General features: G+C 43.3%; 1 protein-coding gene across 6 annotated transcripts in view; it reads left to right on the forward strand.

Annotated features, from left to right (window-relative positions):
* The window catches only part of SPATS1 (spermatogenesis associated serine rich 1), a 44,867-nt gene that overhangs the window by 15,864 nt on the left and 16,498 nt on the right, over positions 1-12,505 (forward strand). For all 6 annotated transcript variants that reach the window (XM_077161952.1, XM_077161947.1, XM_077161953.1 and 3 more), the window contains one exon: positions 1,122-1,283. In XM_077161952.1, the coding sequence (XP_077018067.1) occupies positions 1,122-1,283 (162 nt within the window). The remainder of the gene's footprint in view (positions 1-1,121; positions 1,284-12,505) is intronic.

The raw sequence follows: 12,505 nt of genomic DNA on the forward strand, positions 1-12,505 counted from the left end.
CTCTAACAAAATATTAAAATAAAAATTTATAAAATAAAGTATAAGAAGCCCCTCTCCTGTAGTCTTTCCAACAACATTCTTATTCTACCCCATATTTGGGAGAGTTTTACATATATTCTTCCAGAATTTTGAAATATATATGTATGTATGTGTATTTATATATGCACAGGTACATATATACATATATGTTCATGCAATATATGGTTATATTATAGGAACTATTTTCACGCAACTGTAAATGGATCATGGACCTCTTTATGTGTCAATTCATATAGATCTATATGGATAACATACATCTACCCATTTTACAGAGAAGGAAAGGAGGTCTGGAGAGGTTCAGTTAACCATATGAGTACACACAGCCAGGAAGTAGAGCAGTGGAATTGGGACTCAAACTTGCCTTCCTTCAAAGTTCATCTTCTTTATTGGCTACCACAGGGCCCAAATGTTTTTTCAAACAGCCCTAGACTGTTAAGGAATCTTTTATTGTTTAAAATCATCTGTAACAAGTTTACAGGAGAAGTACAAATGAGTATACAGAGCTACTGAGCACTCTCAGCTGTATACTCAGGGAAATGTATACATGCAATAATGCCACATTACTTTTACTTCTATATTATTGCATGTATACATTTCCCTGTGTTACCCTCGTGCAAGTGCCAGTGTTACTGTCAACATCATGTTCCATCCAATTAAGAGACCATGGTTGGCCTAGCCATTACCTGGGTGATAGGCATTTCTTATTCATCCTGCACAATTATCAGAGTGAAGGACCGTAGGTGCTTACACAACTATTTCTGAGCTTCCCAGCCCATACATGACTCAGAGCCATAAAACTGTTTTTAATTTTGGAGGAACAGTGAAAAGATAAAAAAAGAAAAACAGAGGCCTCTGAGGTAGCTTTCCCCCTAACTTCCCTGATTACAACCTTTTTGCCTAGTCCTATGGAGGTTAACATGGTCCCTGATGTAGGACCAAGGAATTATACACATTGATAAAGGTTGTTCAATTCCTGGGGAGATTTTACAACTTTTTGTTATCCAGTTGCACTGGATATATCATCTATCAGTTGCTATGAGGCCGGTTGCAGTACAAATGGGAGTATTTCTGATGTCTTGCAGAAGATGGACAGCGACCTGAATGGACGTTTTACCCGAGGTTTAGCAGTAACGTCCACACCTACCATGTTGGAAAGCAGTGCTTCTTTAATGGGGTTTTCCTTGGCAACAGGAGGTCTGTAACAGAGAGGACGGTGGACAAATGTTTGGGAAGAAAGAAATACGGTAATGTTTTCCTCCTGGTCCTTGACTGTGAACTGCCTGAAAACATACTTCAGTGGTAATTCTGCAGGCCCAGCATTCCCCTGAGTCACGCTGGGGGCAGCCCCATGGGGTCACCTTGTCATCCTAATATATCCTGAAAGACAGTAAACTGAAGGGAACTGTTGGCAGGCTGTACTTTTTGGCAAAGAACGCACAACATATGCTGATCCATATTTTTTTATTTTTCTCTGAATTTCATAAAATGCTAATGTGACATTTAAGTCATTGGATTAGTTCTCTTGGATTCATATTAATAGAAGCCCTCATTGAAGTCCGACGAAAATAATTTATATTCTGAATAGATGCTGCTTGTCATGTGCATTTAAATTGTATTTTACATTTTCCATGAGGAAAGCATTCCATAAATCTTAGCCTGAAGTTATTTCATAAGTTCAAGCTTGTAAAAAGCTTGATATATATATGTGTGTGTATGTGTACTCATGCACATGTGTCCTCCTTGGTTTGTAACTTGGTGAGCTCTCTGCCTCAATTTATAGGAAATTTACTGAAAGACCCTGAAGAGCTTAGGAGAACCAACAGACCATATATAGACCACTCTTCTTCAAAAACACCTGTGCAGGAGGCAGCCATTGCTTCAGGAACAAATAAGATTGCTATAGTAAGAATACAAAAAGAAAAACATAGATAGGTCTTATCTTTTGAGCTTTAAAATGGATTTTCAAACTCATCACTGAAAAAAATAGTTTTGAAAAACAAAGCTCTGTTTGGATAGAGAATGGCTGAAAAGCCAGATTAGATGAGCTGGAAGAAGAATCACTGATATGGGGGTCTTGGGGGAATTCTGTACCTTGCTCAACTCCTGAAATAAAAATCTTGTGGGTGATAGAATGCGAGTGTAGCTAGGGCTTCAGCCTCCAATTGTGGTTGGGGAAGACCTCAAGTGTGAGAGAGGAATGACATCTAGAATGACTCTGTGCAGAAGAATAGTGATAGCTGTGGGTGGTATGCAGGCAGAAGGCCAGGCACAGGGTCCTACTCTCCCCAAGGGATGTAGAACAACAGCTGCATTTCTGTGTCCTAGGAAGAGAAAGAATGAGAAGGAGAGAGAGCAAGCAAGGATTGCATATGTCTCATAGCACATCATACTGTATGTGCTGTGCACCATAAACCACCAAGTCAGAGATCAGATGAGAATAAACTTGTTTTACCTGATGCACTATGGAGAAGGATGGCATCCTGAGCACTGGGCTGGATGACATATTTTAGCAGACACCAACTGTCATGGTTAGGTTCATGTGTCAATTTGGCCAAGTGACGGTATCTGTTTGTCTGGGTGGACAAGTGCTGGCCTGTCTGTTGCAATGAAGACATTTCATAGAATTAAATCATGACCACATCAGCTGCATCCACAGCTGATTCCATTTGTAATCAGCTAAGGGGAGTGTCTTCTGCAATAAGTGATGCTTAATCTAATCACTGGAAGCCTTTTAAGGAGGATTCAGAAGAGGCGGGCTCTCTTCGTGCTTCGGCTGGTGAGCCTCTCCTGTGGAGTTCATCCAGACCCTCCATCGGAATTGTTGGCTTCACAGCCTGCCCTGTGGATTTTGGATTCCCATGGTCACGTGAGACACTTTTATAAATTTTATATTTGCGAGTGTTCCCTGTAGATTCTGTTTCTCTAGAGAACCCTAACTAATACAACTTGGTACCAGGAGTGGTTCTTAAGAAACAGAATCTTAAAAATGGGTTTTTATAAATGGTTTTCTATTCTAACTGGACTCAAAGGCACTAAGGACTCTGATTCCCATAATCAGAATGACACTCCCAATCCGTGGAGTGAGTTGGCAAAAGAGATAGTCAAAATATCACCATTTGATTCTCCTAATGCTTCCCTTGTACGAAGCTAGGCTCTGGGAGATAATGTTTTTGACACCTTTACGGAGTTTTATGGAAATAAGAGGTATAGAGATGTTGACTGGTTGTTGTTAGATACACTGAATACATTAAGGAGTGATAGGAATGGGCTTAAGGCTTCAAATGAGACGCTTAAGCACCGTCTGACAGACGTAGAAGTTTCTATGAGTATCCTGAAGGAAAACCTTATTTACTGTAGGCATAGACTTGAGATTTCTGAAAATCAGACTCAGAATCTTACTGTTAGAGTAGCAACTTTACAACATAAACTGAAATCTCAATGTTGCTTGGTGTCTGCCGTTAAAGTGAGGGCATTGATTGGAAAGGAGTCGGACCCTGAAAAATGGGATGGTGACATACGGATTGATAATGATGTCGGGGGTGAGGTTGAAACCCTAGGTCATGCTGAATTTTCTCTAGATAACCCTGTAATAGTCTGCCCTGAGGACACAGTTGCCCTACCTCCAGCCTGCCTTCAGGAGTTGGCCACCCAACCTCCTCTTGAAGGGATTAACCCTAGAGTGATTAATCCTGTTTCACCAGATGAAACTGCAAATGAATGCCTTGAAGCAAATGGCTTGGAAGATATTTCTAATTGTTTTCATGATCCATCCCCACCACCCCTGTGCTGGTTTGAAAGGATGTATTCCCCCTAGAAAGGCCATGTTTTAATCAAAATTCCATTTCATAAAGGTAGAATAATCCCTATTCAATACTGTATATTTGAAACTGTAATCAGATCATCTCCTTGAATGATGTGATTTAGTCAAGGGTGATTGTTAAATTGGATTAGGTGATGACATGTCTCCACCCATTTGGGTGGGTCTTAATTGGTTTATTGGAGTCCTATAAAAGAGGAAACATTTTGGAGAAAGGAGATGCAGAGAGAGCAGAGAATGCTGTAGCACCACGGAGCAGACTCCATCAGCCAGCGACCTTTGGAGGTGAAGAAGGAAAATGCCTCCCGGGGAGCTTCATGAAACAGGATGCCAGGAGAGAAAGCTAGCAGATGATGCCGTTTTTGCCATGTGCCCTTTCAGCTGAGAGAGAAGCCCTGACTGTGTTATCCGTGTGCTTTCTCAGTTGAGACAGAAACCCTGAACTTCACTGGCCTTCTTGAACCAAGGTATCTTTCCCTGGATGGATGCCTTTGATTGGACATTTCTATAGACTTGCTTTAATTGGGACATTTTCTCGACCTTAGAACTGTAAACTAGCAACTTATTAAATTCCTCTTTTTAAAAGCCATTCTGTTTCTGGTATATTGCATTCTGGCAGCTAGCAAACTAGAACAACCCCTCATTTCTTCCAGACTTATAACTAGGCTAAAATCCCAACAGGCCCCTAAAGTACAAAGTATCACACATGAGGATGAACATTATACACCAAAAGAACAGTGTGAGTTTTCCAATTTATATAGACAGAAATCAGGGGAATATGTGTGGCAATGGATTTTAAGGGTGTGGGATAATGGTGGGAGGAATATAAGGCTGGATCAGGCTGAATTTATTGATATGGGCCCACTAAGCAGAGATTCTGCATAAGGGGTTAGAAAAGGTATTAACAGTTTGTCTGGATGGTTGGTTGAAACATTGGATCAAAATGTGGCCGACATTACCTGAGGTTGAAATACCAGAACTGCCCTGGTGTAATGTAGATTAGGGGATCCAGAGGCTTAGAGAGATTGGAATGTTAGAGTGGATTTATCATGCAAAGCCTGCTCTTACACCCCAGGAATTTCCGGAGGATGCACGTTTTACCAGAACAGTGAGAAATAAATTTGTGAGACTAGCGCCATCATCCCTGAAAAGCTCTGTAGTTGCACTTCTGTGTATATCACATATTACTGTAGGAACTGCTGTCACTTAGCTGGAATCCTTAAACACAAGGGAGATGACCAGATCCTGAGTTGGCAGAAGCCAGGTGGCAGCACTTAATCGCCAAAGACAGGATAGATGTGGCTATTATAATAGACAGCAAACTCAAAGCAGGAGTCAAAATTATATGACTCGCCAAGATTTGTGGCATTGGCTAGTAATTCATGGGGTGCCTAGAAATACAATAGAAGGGCAGTCTACTAAATTCTTGTTCAAGCTGTATAAACAAGAGTTCTAGGTCGAGTGAACAGAAGTCTAACCTGAATTACAAAAACACAAATCATGGCTCCTTAATCAATTTCCAGACTTGAGACAGTTTACAGACCCTGAGCCCCTTGAATGAAGGGGAGGCCCGGTCCCTTTGGGGGACAGCCCTGTTATACTGCCACAAATTTATACTGTTAATCTTCCTCCAAACCTTCCCCAAGGAGACCGACGGCCTTTTACCAGGGTAACTGTGCATTGGGGAAAAGGAAATGATCAGATATTTGGGGGATTATTAGACACTGGTTCAGAAGTGACATTAATTCCTGGGGACCCAAAGCATCACTCTGGTCCACCAGTCAGAGTGGGAGCTTATGGACGCCAGGTGATCAAGGGAGTTTTAGCTCAGGTCCGTCTCACAGTGGGTCCAGTGGGCCTCCGGACTCATTCTGTAGTTATTTCCCCAGTTCCAGAATGTATGATTGGAATAGACATACTGAGCAACTGGCAGAATCCCCAGATTGGCCCTCTAACTCATGCAATGAGGGCTATTATGGTGGGAAAGGCCCAGTGGAAGCCACTAGAACTGCCCCTACAGAGCAAAATAGTAAATCAGAAACAATACTAGATTCCTGGAGGGATTGCAGAGATTACTGCCACTCTTAAGGACTTGAATGATGCAGGGGTGGTAATTCCCACCACATCCCCATTCAACTCTCCTATTTGGCCTATGCAGAAAACAGATGGGTCTTGGAGGAAGACAGTGGATTATCATAAGCTCAACCAGGTGGTAACTCCAGTTGCAGCTGCTGTTCCAGATGTGGTATCATTGCTCGAGCAAATCAATACATCCCCTGGTACCTGGTATGCAACTGTTGATCTGGCAAATGCTTTTTTCTCAATAGCAGTTAGTAAGGACCACCAGAAACAGTTTGCTTTCAGCTGGCAAGGTCAGCAATATACTTTCACTGTCCTACCTCAGGGGTATATCATCTCTCCAACCCTATGCCATAATTTTGTTCGCAGAGATCTTGATCGTTTCTGCCTCCCACAAGATATCACACTGGTCCATTATATTGATGATATAATGTTGATTGGATCTAGTGAGCAAGAAATAGCAGCTACTCTAGACCTACTGGTAAGGCATTTGCATGTCAGAATATGGGCGATAAATCAAACAAAAATATAGGGGCTTTCCACCTTAGTGAAATTTCTAGGTGTCCAGTGGTGTGGGGCATGTCGAGATATCTCTTCTAAGGTGAAAGATAAGTTGCTGCATCTGGCCCTTTCTATGACCAAAAAAGACGCACAACACCTAGTTAGTCTCTTTGGGATTTTGGCGACAACATGTTCCTCATTTGGGTGTGCTACTCTGGCCCATTTATCGAGTGATCAGAAAAGCTGCTAATTTTGAGTGGGGACCTGAACAAGAGGAGGCTCTGCAACAGGTCCAGGCTGCTGTACAAGCTGCTCTGCCACTTGGGCCGTATGATCCAGCAGATCCAATGGTGCTGGAAGTGTCAGTGGCAGATAGAGATGCTTTTGGAGCCTTTGGCAGGCCACAGGCTGTGATTCCACAATGCAGACCCTTAGGATTTTGGAGCAAAGCCTTACCATCTGCTGCAGATAACTACTCTCCTTTTGAGAAACAGCTTTTGGCCTGCTACTGGGCCTTAGTAGAGACTGAATGCTTCACCAAGTTACCATGAGACCTGAGTTGCCTATCATAAGCTGGGTATTGTCTGACCCAAACCATAAAGTTGGACGTGCACAGCAGCACTCTATTGTAAAGTGGAAATGGTATATATGAGAAAGGGCCAGAGCAGATCCTGGAGGCACAAATAAGTTACATGAAGAAGTGGCCCAAATGCCCATGGTGTCCACTCCTGCCATATTGCCTTCTCTTTCCCAGACCAGAGCTATGGCCTCTTGGGGAATTCCTTACAGTGAATTGACTGAGGAAGAGAAAACTTGGGCCTGGTTTACAGATGGTTCAGCACTATATGCAGGTACCACCCGAAAGTGGACAGCTGCATCACTACAACCCCTTTCTGGGGTGTCCTTGAAGGACAATGGTGAGGGCAAATCCTCCCAGTAGGCAGAACTTCGAGCAGTACACCTGGTTGTTCATTTTGCTTGGAAGGAGAACTGGCCAGAGGTGCATTTGTATACTGACTCATGGGTTGCTGCTAATGGTTTGGCTGGATGGTCAGGGACTTGGAAAGACCATAATTGGAAAATTGGTGACAAAGAGGTCTGGGGAAGAAGTATGTGGATAGACCTTTCTGAGTGGGCTAAAAACATGAAGATATTTGTGTCCCATGTGAATGCACACCAGAGGGTGACTTCAGCAGAGGAAGGTTTTAATAATCAAGTGGATAAGATGACCCGTCCTGTGGATACCAGTCAGCCTCTTTCCCCAGCAACTCCTGTCATTGCCCAATGGGCTCATGAACAAAGTGGTCATGGTGGCAGGGATGGGGGTTATGCATGGGCTCAGCAACATAGACCTCTACTCACCAAGACTGACTTGGCTACAGCCACTGCTGAGTGCCCAATCTGCCAGCAGCAGAGACCCACACTCAGCCCCCGATATGGCACCATTCCCTGAGGTGTCCAGCCAGCTACATGGTGGCAGGTTGATAACATTGGACCACTCCCTTCATGGAAGGGGCAGTGATTTGTTCTAACAGGAATAGACACATACTCTGGATATGGGTTTTCTTTCCCTGAATGCAATGTTTCCGCCAAAACTACCATCCATGGGCTTACAGAATGCCTTATCCATTGTCATGGTATTCTATACAGCATTGCTTCGGATCAAGGAACACACTTCACAGCAAATGAAGTGTGAGAATGGGTACATGCTCATGGAATTCTCTGGTCTTACCATGTTCCCCATCATCCAGAAGCAGCTGGATTGATAGAACAGTGGAATGGCCTTTTGAAAACTCAATTATGGGCCAACTAGGTGGCAATACCTTGAAGGGCTGGGTAATGTTCTCCAGGAAGCTGTATGTGCTCTGAATCAGGGTCCACTGTATGGTGCTGTTTTTCCCATAGCCAGGATCCATGGGTCCAGGAACCAAGGGGTGGAAATGGGAGTAGCCCCACTCACTATTACTCCTAGTAATCCACTAGGAAAATTTTTGCTTCCTGTCCCTGCGACCCTGAGCTCTGCTGGTCTACAGGTTTCAGTTCCAAAAGGGGGAATGCTTCCACCAGGAGAAACAACAATGATTCCATTGAACTGGAATCTAAGATTGCTACCTGGTCACTTTGGGCTACTCATGTCCCTGGATCAACAAGCCAAGAAGGGGGTTACATTATTGGCTGGGGCGACTGACCCTGACTATCAGGGGGAAATAGGACTGCAACTACACAATGGAGGTAAAGAAGAGTTTTCTTGGAATATAGGAGATCCCCTAGGGTGTCTTTTAGTACTACCATGCCCTGTGATTAAAATCAATGGAAAACTGCAACAACCCAATCCAGGCAGGACTTCCAATGGCTCTGAAACTCCAGGAATGAAGGTTTGGGTCACCCCACCAGGCAAAGAACCACAGCCAGCTGAAGTGCTTGCTGAGGGTAAAGGGTACATGGAATGGGTAGTGGAAGAAGGTAGTGATAAATATGAACTTTGACCATGTGATCAGTTACAGAAACCGTAATGCTGTAGGACTGTAATGCTGTTTTGTTCATGTTATACTATTTAAGTTGTAAGATATCAAATTCGAGAATGAATATTACACAGAGACTTGAGCCCTATTCTGGAGAGATTTGTGTTTCCAGTTATATGCAGGACAGTTGAGTATTGTTAGGTGAAAGAAAAAATGTGTGTTTTAATGTAGAAGTTAAGGTGATATGTACAGCTGTCAAATTGACAAGGTGTGGACTGTCATGGTTAGGTTCATGTGTAAACTTGGCCAAGTAATGATATCTGTTTGTCTGGTTGGGCGAGTGCTGCCCTGTCTGTTGCTTGAGGACATTTCATAGAATCACATCATGATCACGTCAGCTGCATCCACAGCTGATTTCATTTGTAATCAGCCAAGGGGAGTGTCTTCTACAATAAGTGATGCTTAATCTAATCTCTGGAAGCCTTTTAAAGAGGATTCAGAAGAGACGGCTCCTCTTCCTGCTCTGGCTGGCGAAGTGGAGTTTATCCAGATCCTCCATAGAATTGGCTTCATAGCCTGCCCTGTGGATTTTGGATTCTGATTTCCCATGGTCACTTGAGACACTTTTGTAAATTTTATATTTGCGAGTGTTCCCTGTTGATTCTGTTTCTCTAGAGAACCCTAAGTAATACACCAGCAGAAATATATGCTCACTCTCAGAGACTAACAGAGATGAGATGAATGGCAGGGACTAGTGTAGTCTGCAGACAGTGACCCAGGACACAAAGCCTTGATGCCATGTAAGCCCATTATACCACAACTCTTATCTCTAATCCTAACTGAGATGCAGCCATGGGGTGGAAGGGGAAGGATTTCTCTAACTGGTCTAAATCTGAAATGACTGAGAATAACCCAGAAGGTACTAAATTTAGCTGTATGTTACTTAGAAATGCTCTGGGCTGCAAGTAAGAAAAAAACAAACAAGTGGAGGCTTAAACCATAGGATAGTTATTGTGTACTTAACAAGTATTGAAAACTAGGTGGCTTTGATGGGCTGGTTGCCAAGTAATATCACTGAGAGTATAGGCTCATTTTGTTTCTCTGTGCCATTTTTCTTAGTAGTGTTGGATATGTTTGTCTTTATGTTTGTCATCTCATGGTTATGAGATGATGGTTGCAGTTCCAAGAATCATATCTGTATTCAAGAAACAAAGAAAAGGAAATCTCTTGTTGTTTCCTTTTATAAGGAAGGAAAATATTTCTCACATGCTCCTTAGGAGACTTCCTTCCACCCATGTCATGCTAGCCAGAACTGAGCCAGCTGCAAGTACATCATATCAAAAGTGAATCAGAGACTAGGGGAGTAGAAATGATACAGAACAGCTCCCGGAGCCACGACAGAAATCAAGAAGACAGCGTACCCCATTCAGGAACGGCTGACTGGCTGGGAGAAACCGCTCTGGTGAGATCGCCGAGGGGCGCGGGCTTCCCCGGGCTGGGGTGGCAGGTGGCCGGAGTTCCTCCCTCCCTCCTTCCCCGGCCGGCTGGGAGAATTGGACAGGCGGTCCCCTCAAGCCGCGGCGGCTAGCGCCCTCCCCACGCGCGGCCCCCCGGACCAGCTGGGAGAATTGAATCGAAGATCCCTAGGCCGCGGAGAACGGTGACCGGGGTCCCTTCCAAACACGTGGCTTCCCGGTGCGGCTGGGAACGGTGCACTCCCCCGGGCCACGGCGGATGGCGCCCTCCCGCCACGCTTGGCACTGGGGCCCGGCTGGGAGATTTGGATGGGCGCTCTCCCGGGCTGCGGCAGCCGGCGACCCTCCCTGCATTCGGATCCCCGGGCCGGCTGGGAGATTCGGATTGGCACTCCTCCAAGCCGCTTCGGCTGGCGAACCTCCCCCACGGCGAGAGTTTTCCAAAGTTTAAGGACCCACAGCACCTTTTACTGGTGGGACCCGCAGACAAACGTGTGCCACAAGCGCCACCTACTGGGCAGGGTAAGAAAAACAGAACCCAGAGATTTCACAGACAAATCTTTCAACCTGTTGGGTCCAACACCCAGGGAAATCTGACTAAATGCCCAGACGCCAGCAGAAGATAACGGATCACGCTCAGAAAATTGAAAATATAGCCCAGTCAAAGGAACAAACCAATAGTTCAAATGAGATACAGGAGCTGAGACAACTAATGCTGAATATACGAACAGAAATGGAAACCCTCTTCAAAAACGAAATCGATAAATTGAGGGAGGACATGAAGAAGACATGGGCTGAACAAAAAGAAGAAATAGAAAAACTGAAAAAGCAAATCACAGAACTTATGGAAGTGAAGGATAAAGTAGAAAATTTGGAAAAAACAATGGATACCTACAATGGTAGATTTAAAGAGACAGAAGATAGAATTAGTGAACTGGAGGATGGAACATCTGAATTCCAAAAAGAAACAGAAACTATAGAGAAAAGAATGGAAACATTTGAACAGGGGATCAGGGAACTGAAGGACAATATGAAGTGCACAAATATACGTGTTGTGGGTGTCCCAGAAGGAGAAGAGAAGGGAAAAGGAGGAGAAAAACTAATGGAAGAAATTATCACTGAAAATTTCCCAACTCTTATGAAAGACCTAAAATTACAGATCCAAGAAGTACAGTGCACCCCAAAGAGAATAGACCCAAATAGGCGTTCTCCAAGACACTTACTAGTTAGATTGTCAGAGGTCAAAGAGAAAGAGAGGATCTTGAAAGCAGCAAGAGAAAAACAATCCATCACATACAAGGGAAACCCAATAAGTCTATGTGTAGATTTCTCAGCAGAAACCAAGAAGCTAAAGACAGTGGGATGATATATTTAAATTACTAAAATTGAAAAACTGCCAACCAAGACTTCTATATCCAGCAAATTGTCCTTCAAAAATGAGGGAGAAATTAAAACATTCTCAGACAAAAAGTCACTGAGAGAATTTGTGACCAAGAGACCAGCTCTGAAAGAAATACTAAAGGGAGCACTAGAGTCAGATACGAAAAGACAGAAGAGAGAGGTATGGAGAAGAGTGTAAAAAGGAGGAAAATCAGATATGATGTACATAATACAAAAGGCAAAATGGTAGAGGAAAATATTATCCAAACAGTAATAACACTAAATGTTAATGGACTGAATTCCCCAATCAAAAGACATAGATTGGCAGAATGGATTAAAAAACAGGATCCTTCTATATGCTGTCTACAGGAAACACATCTTAGACCCAAAGATAAACACAGGTTGAAAGTGAAAGGTTGGGAAAAGATATTTCATGCAAATAACAACCAGAAAAGAGCAGGAGTAGCTATACTAATATCCAACAAATTGGACTTCAAATGTAAAACAGTTAAAAGAGACAAAGAAGGACACTATCTACTAATAAAAGCAACAATTAAACAAGAAGACATAACAATCATAAATATTTATGCACCGAACCGGAATGCCCCTAAATACGTGAGGAATACACTGCAAACACTGAAAAGGGAAATAGACACATATACCATAATAGTTGGAGACTTCAATTCACCACTCTCATCAATGGACAGAACATCTAGACAGAGGATCAATAAAGAAATAGAGAATCTGAATAT

The sequence above is a fragment of the Tamandua tetradactyla genome, chromosome 5 (genome assembly GCF_023851605.1).
Source record: "Tamandua tetradactyla isolate mTamTet1 chromosome 5, mTamTet1.pri, whole genome shotgun sequence".
NCBI lineage: Eukaryota > Metazoa > Chordata > Mammalia > Pilosa > Myrmecophagidae > Tamandua > Tamandua tetradactyla.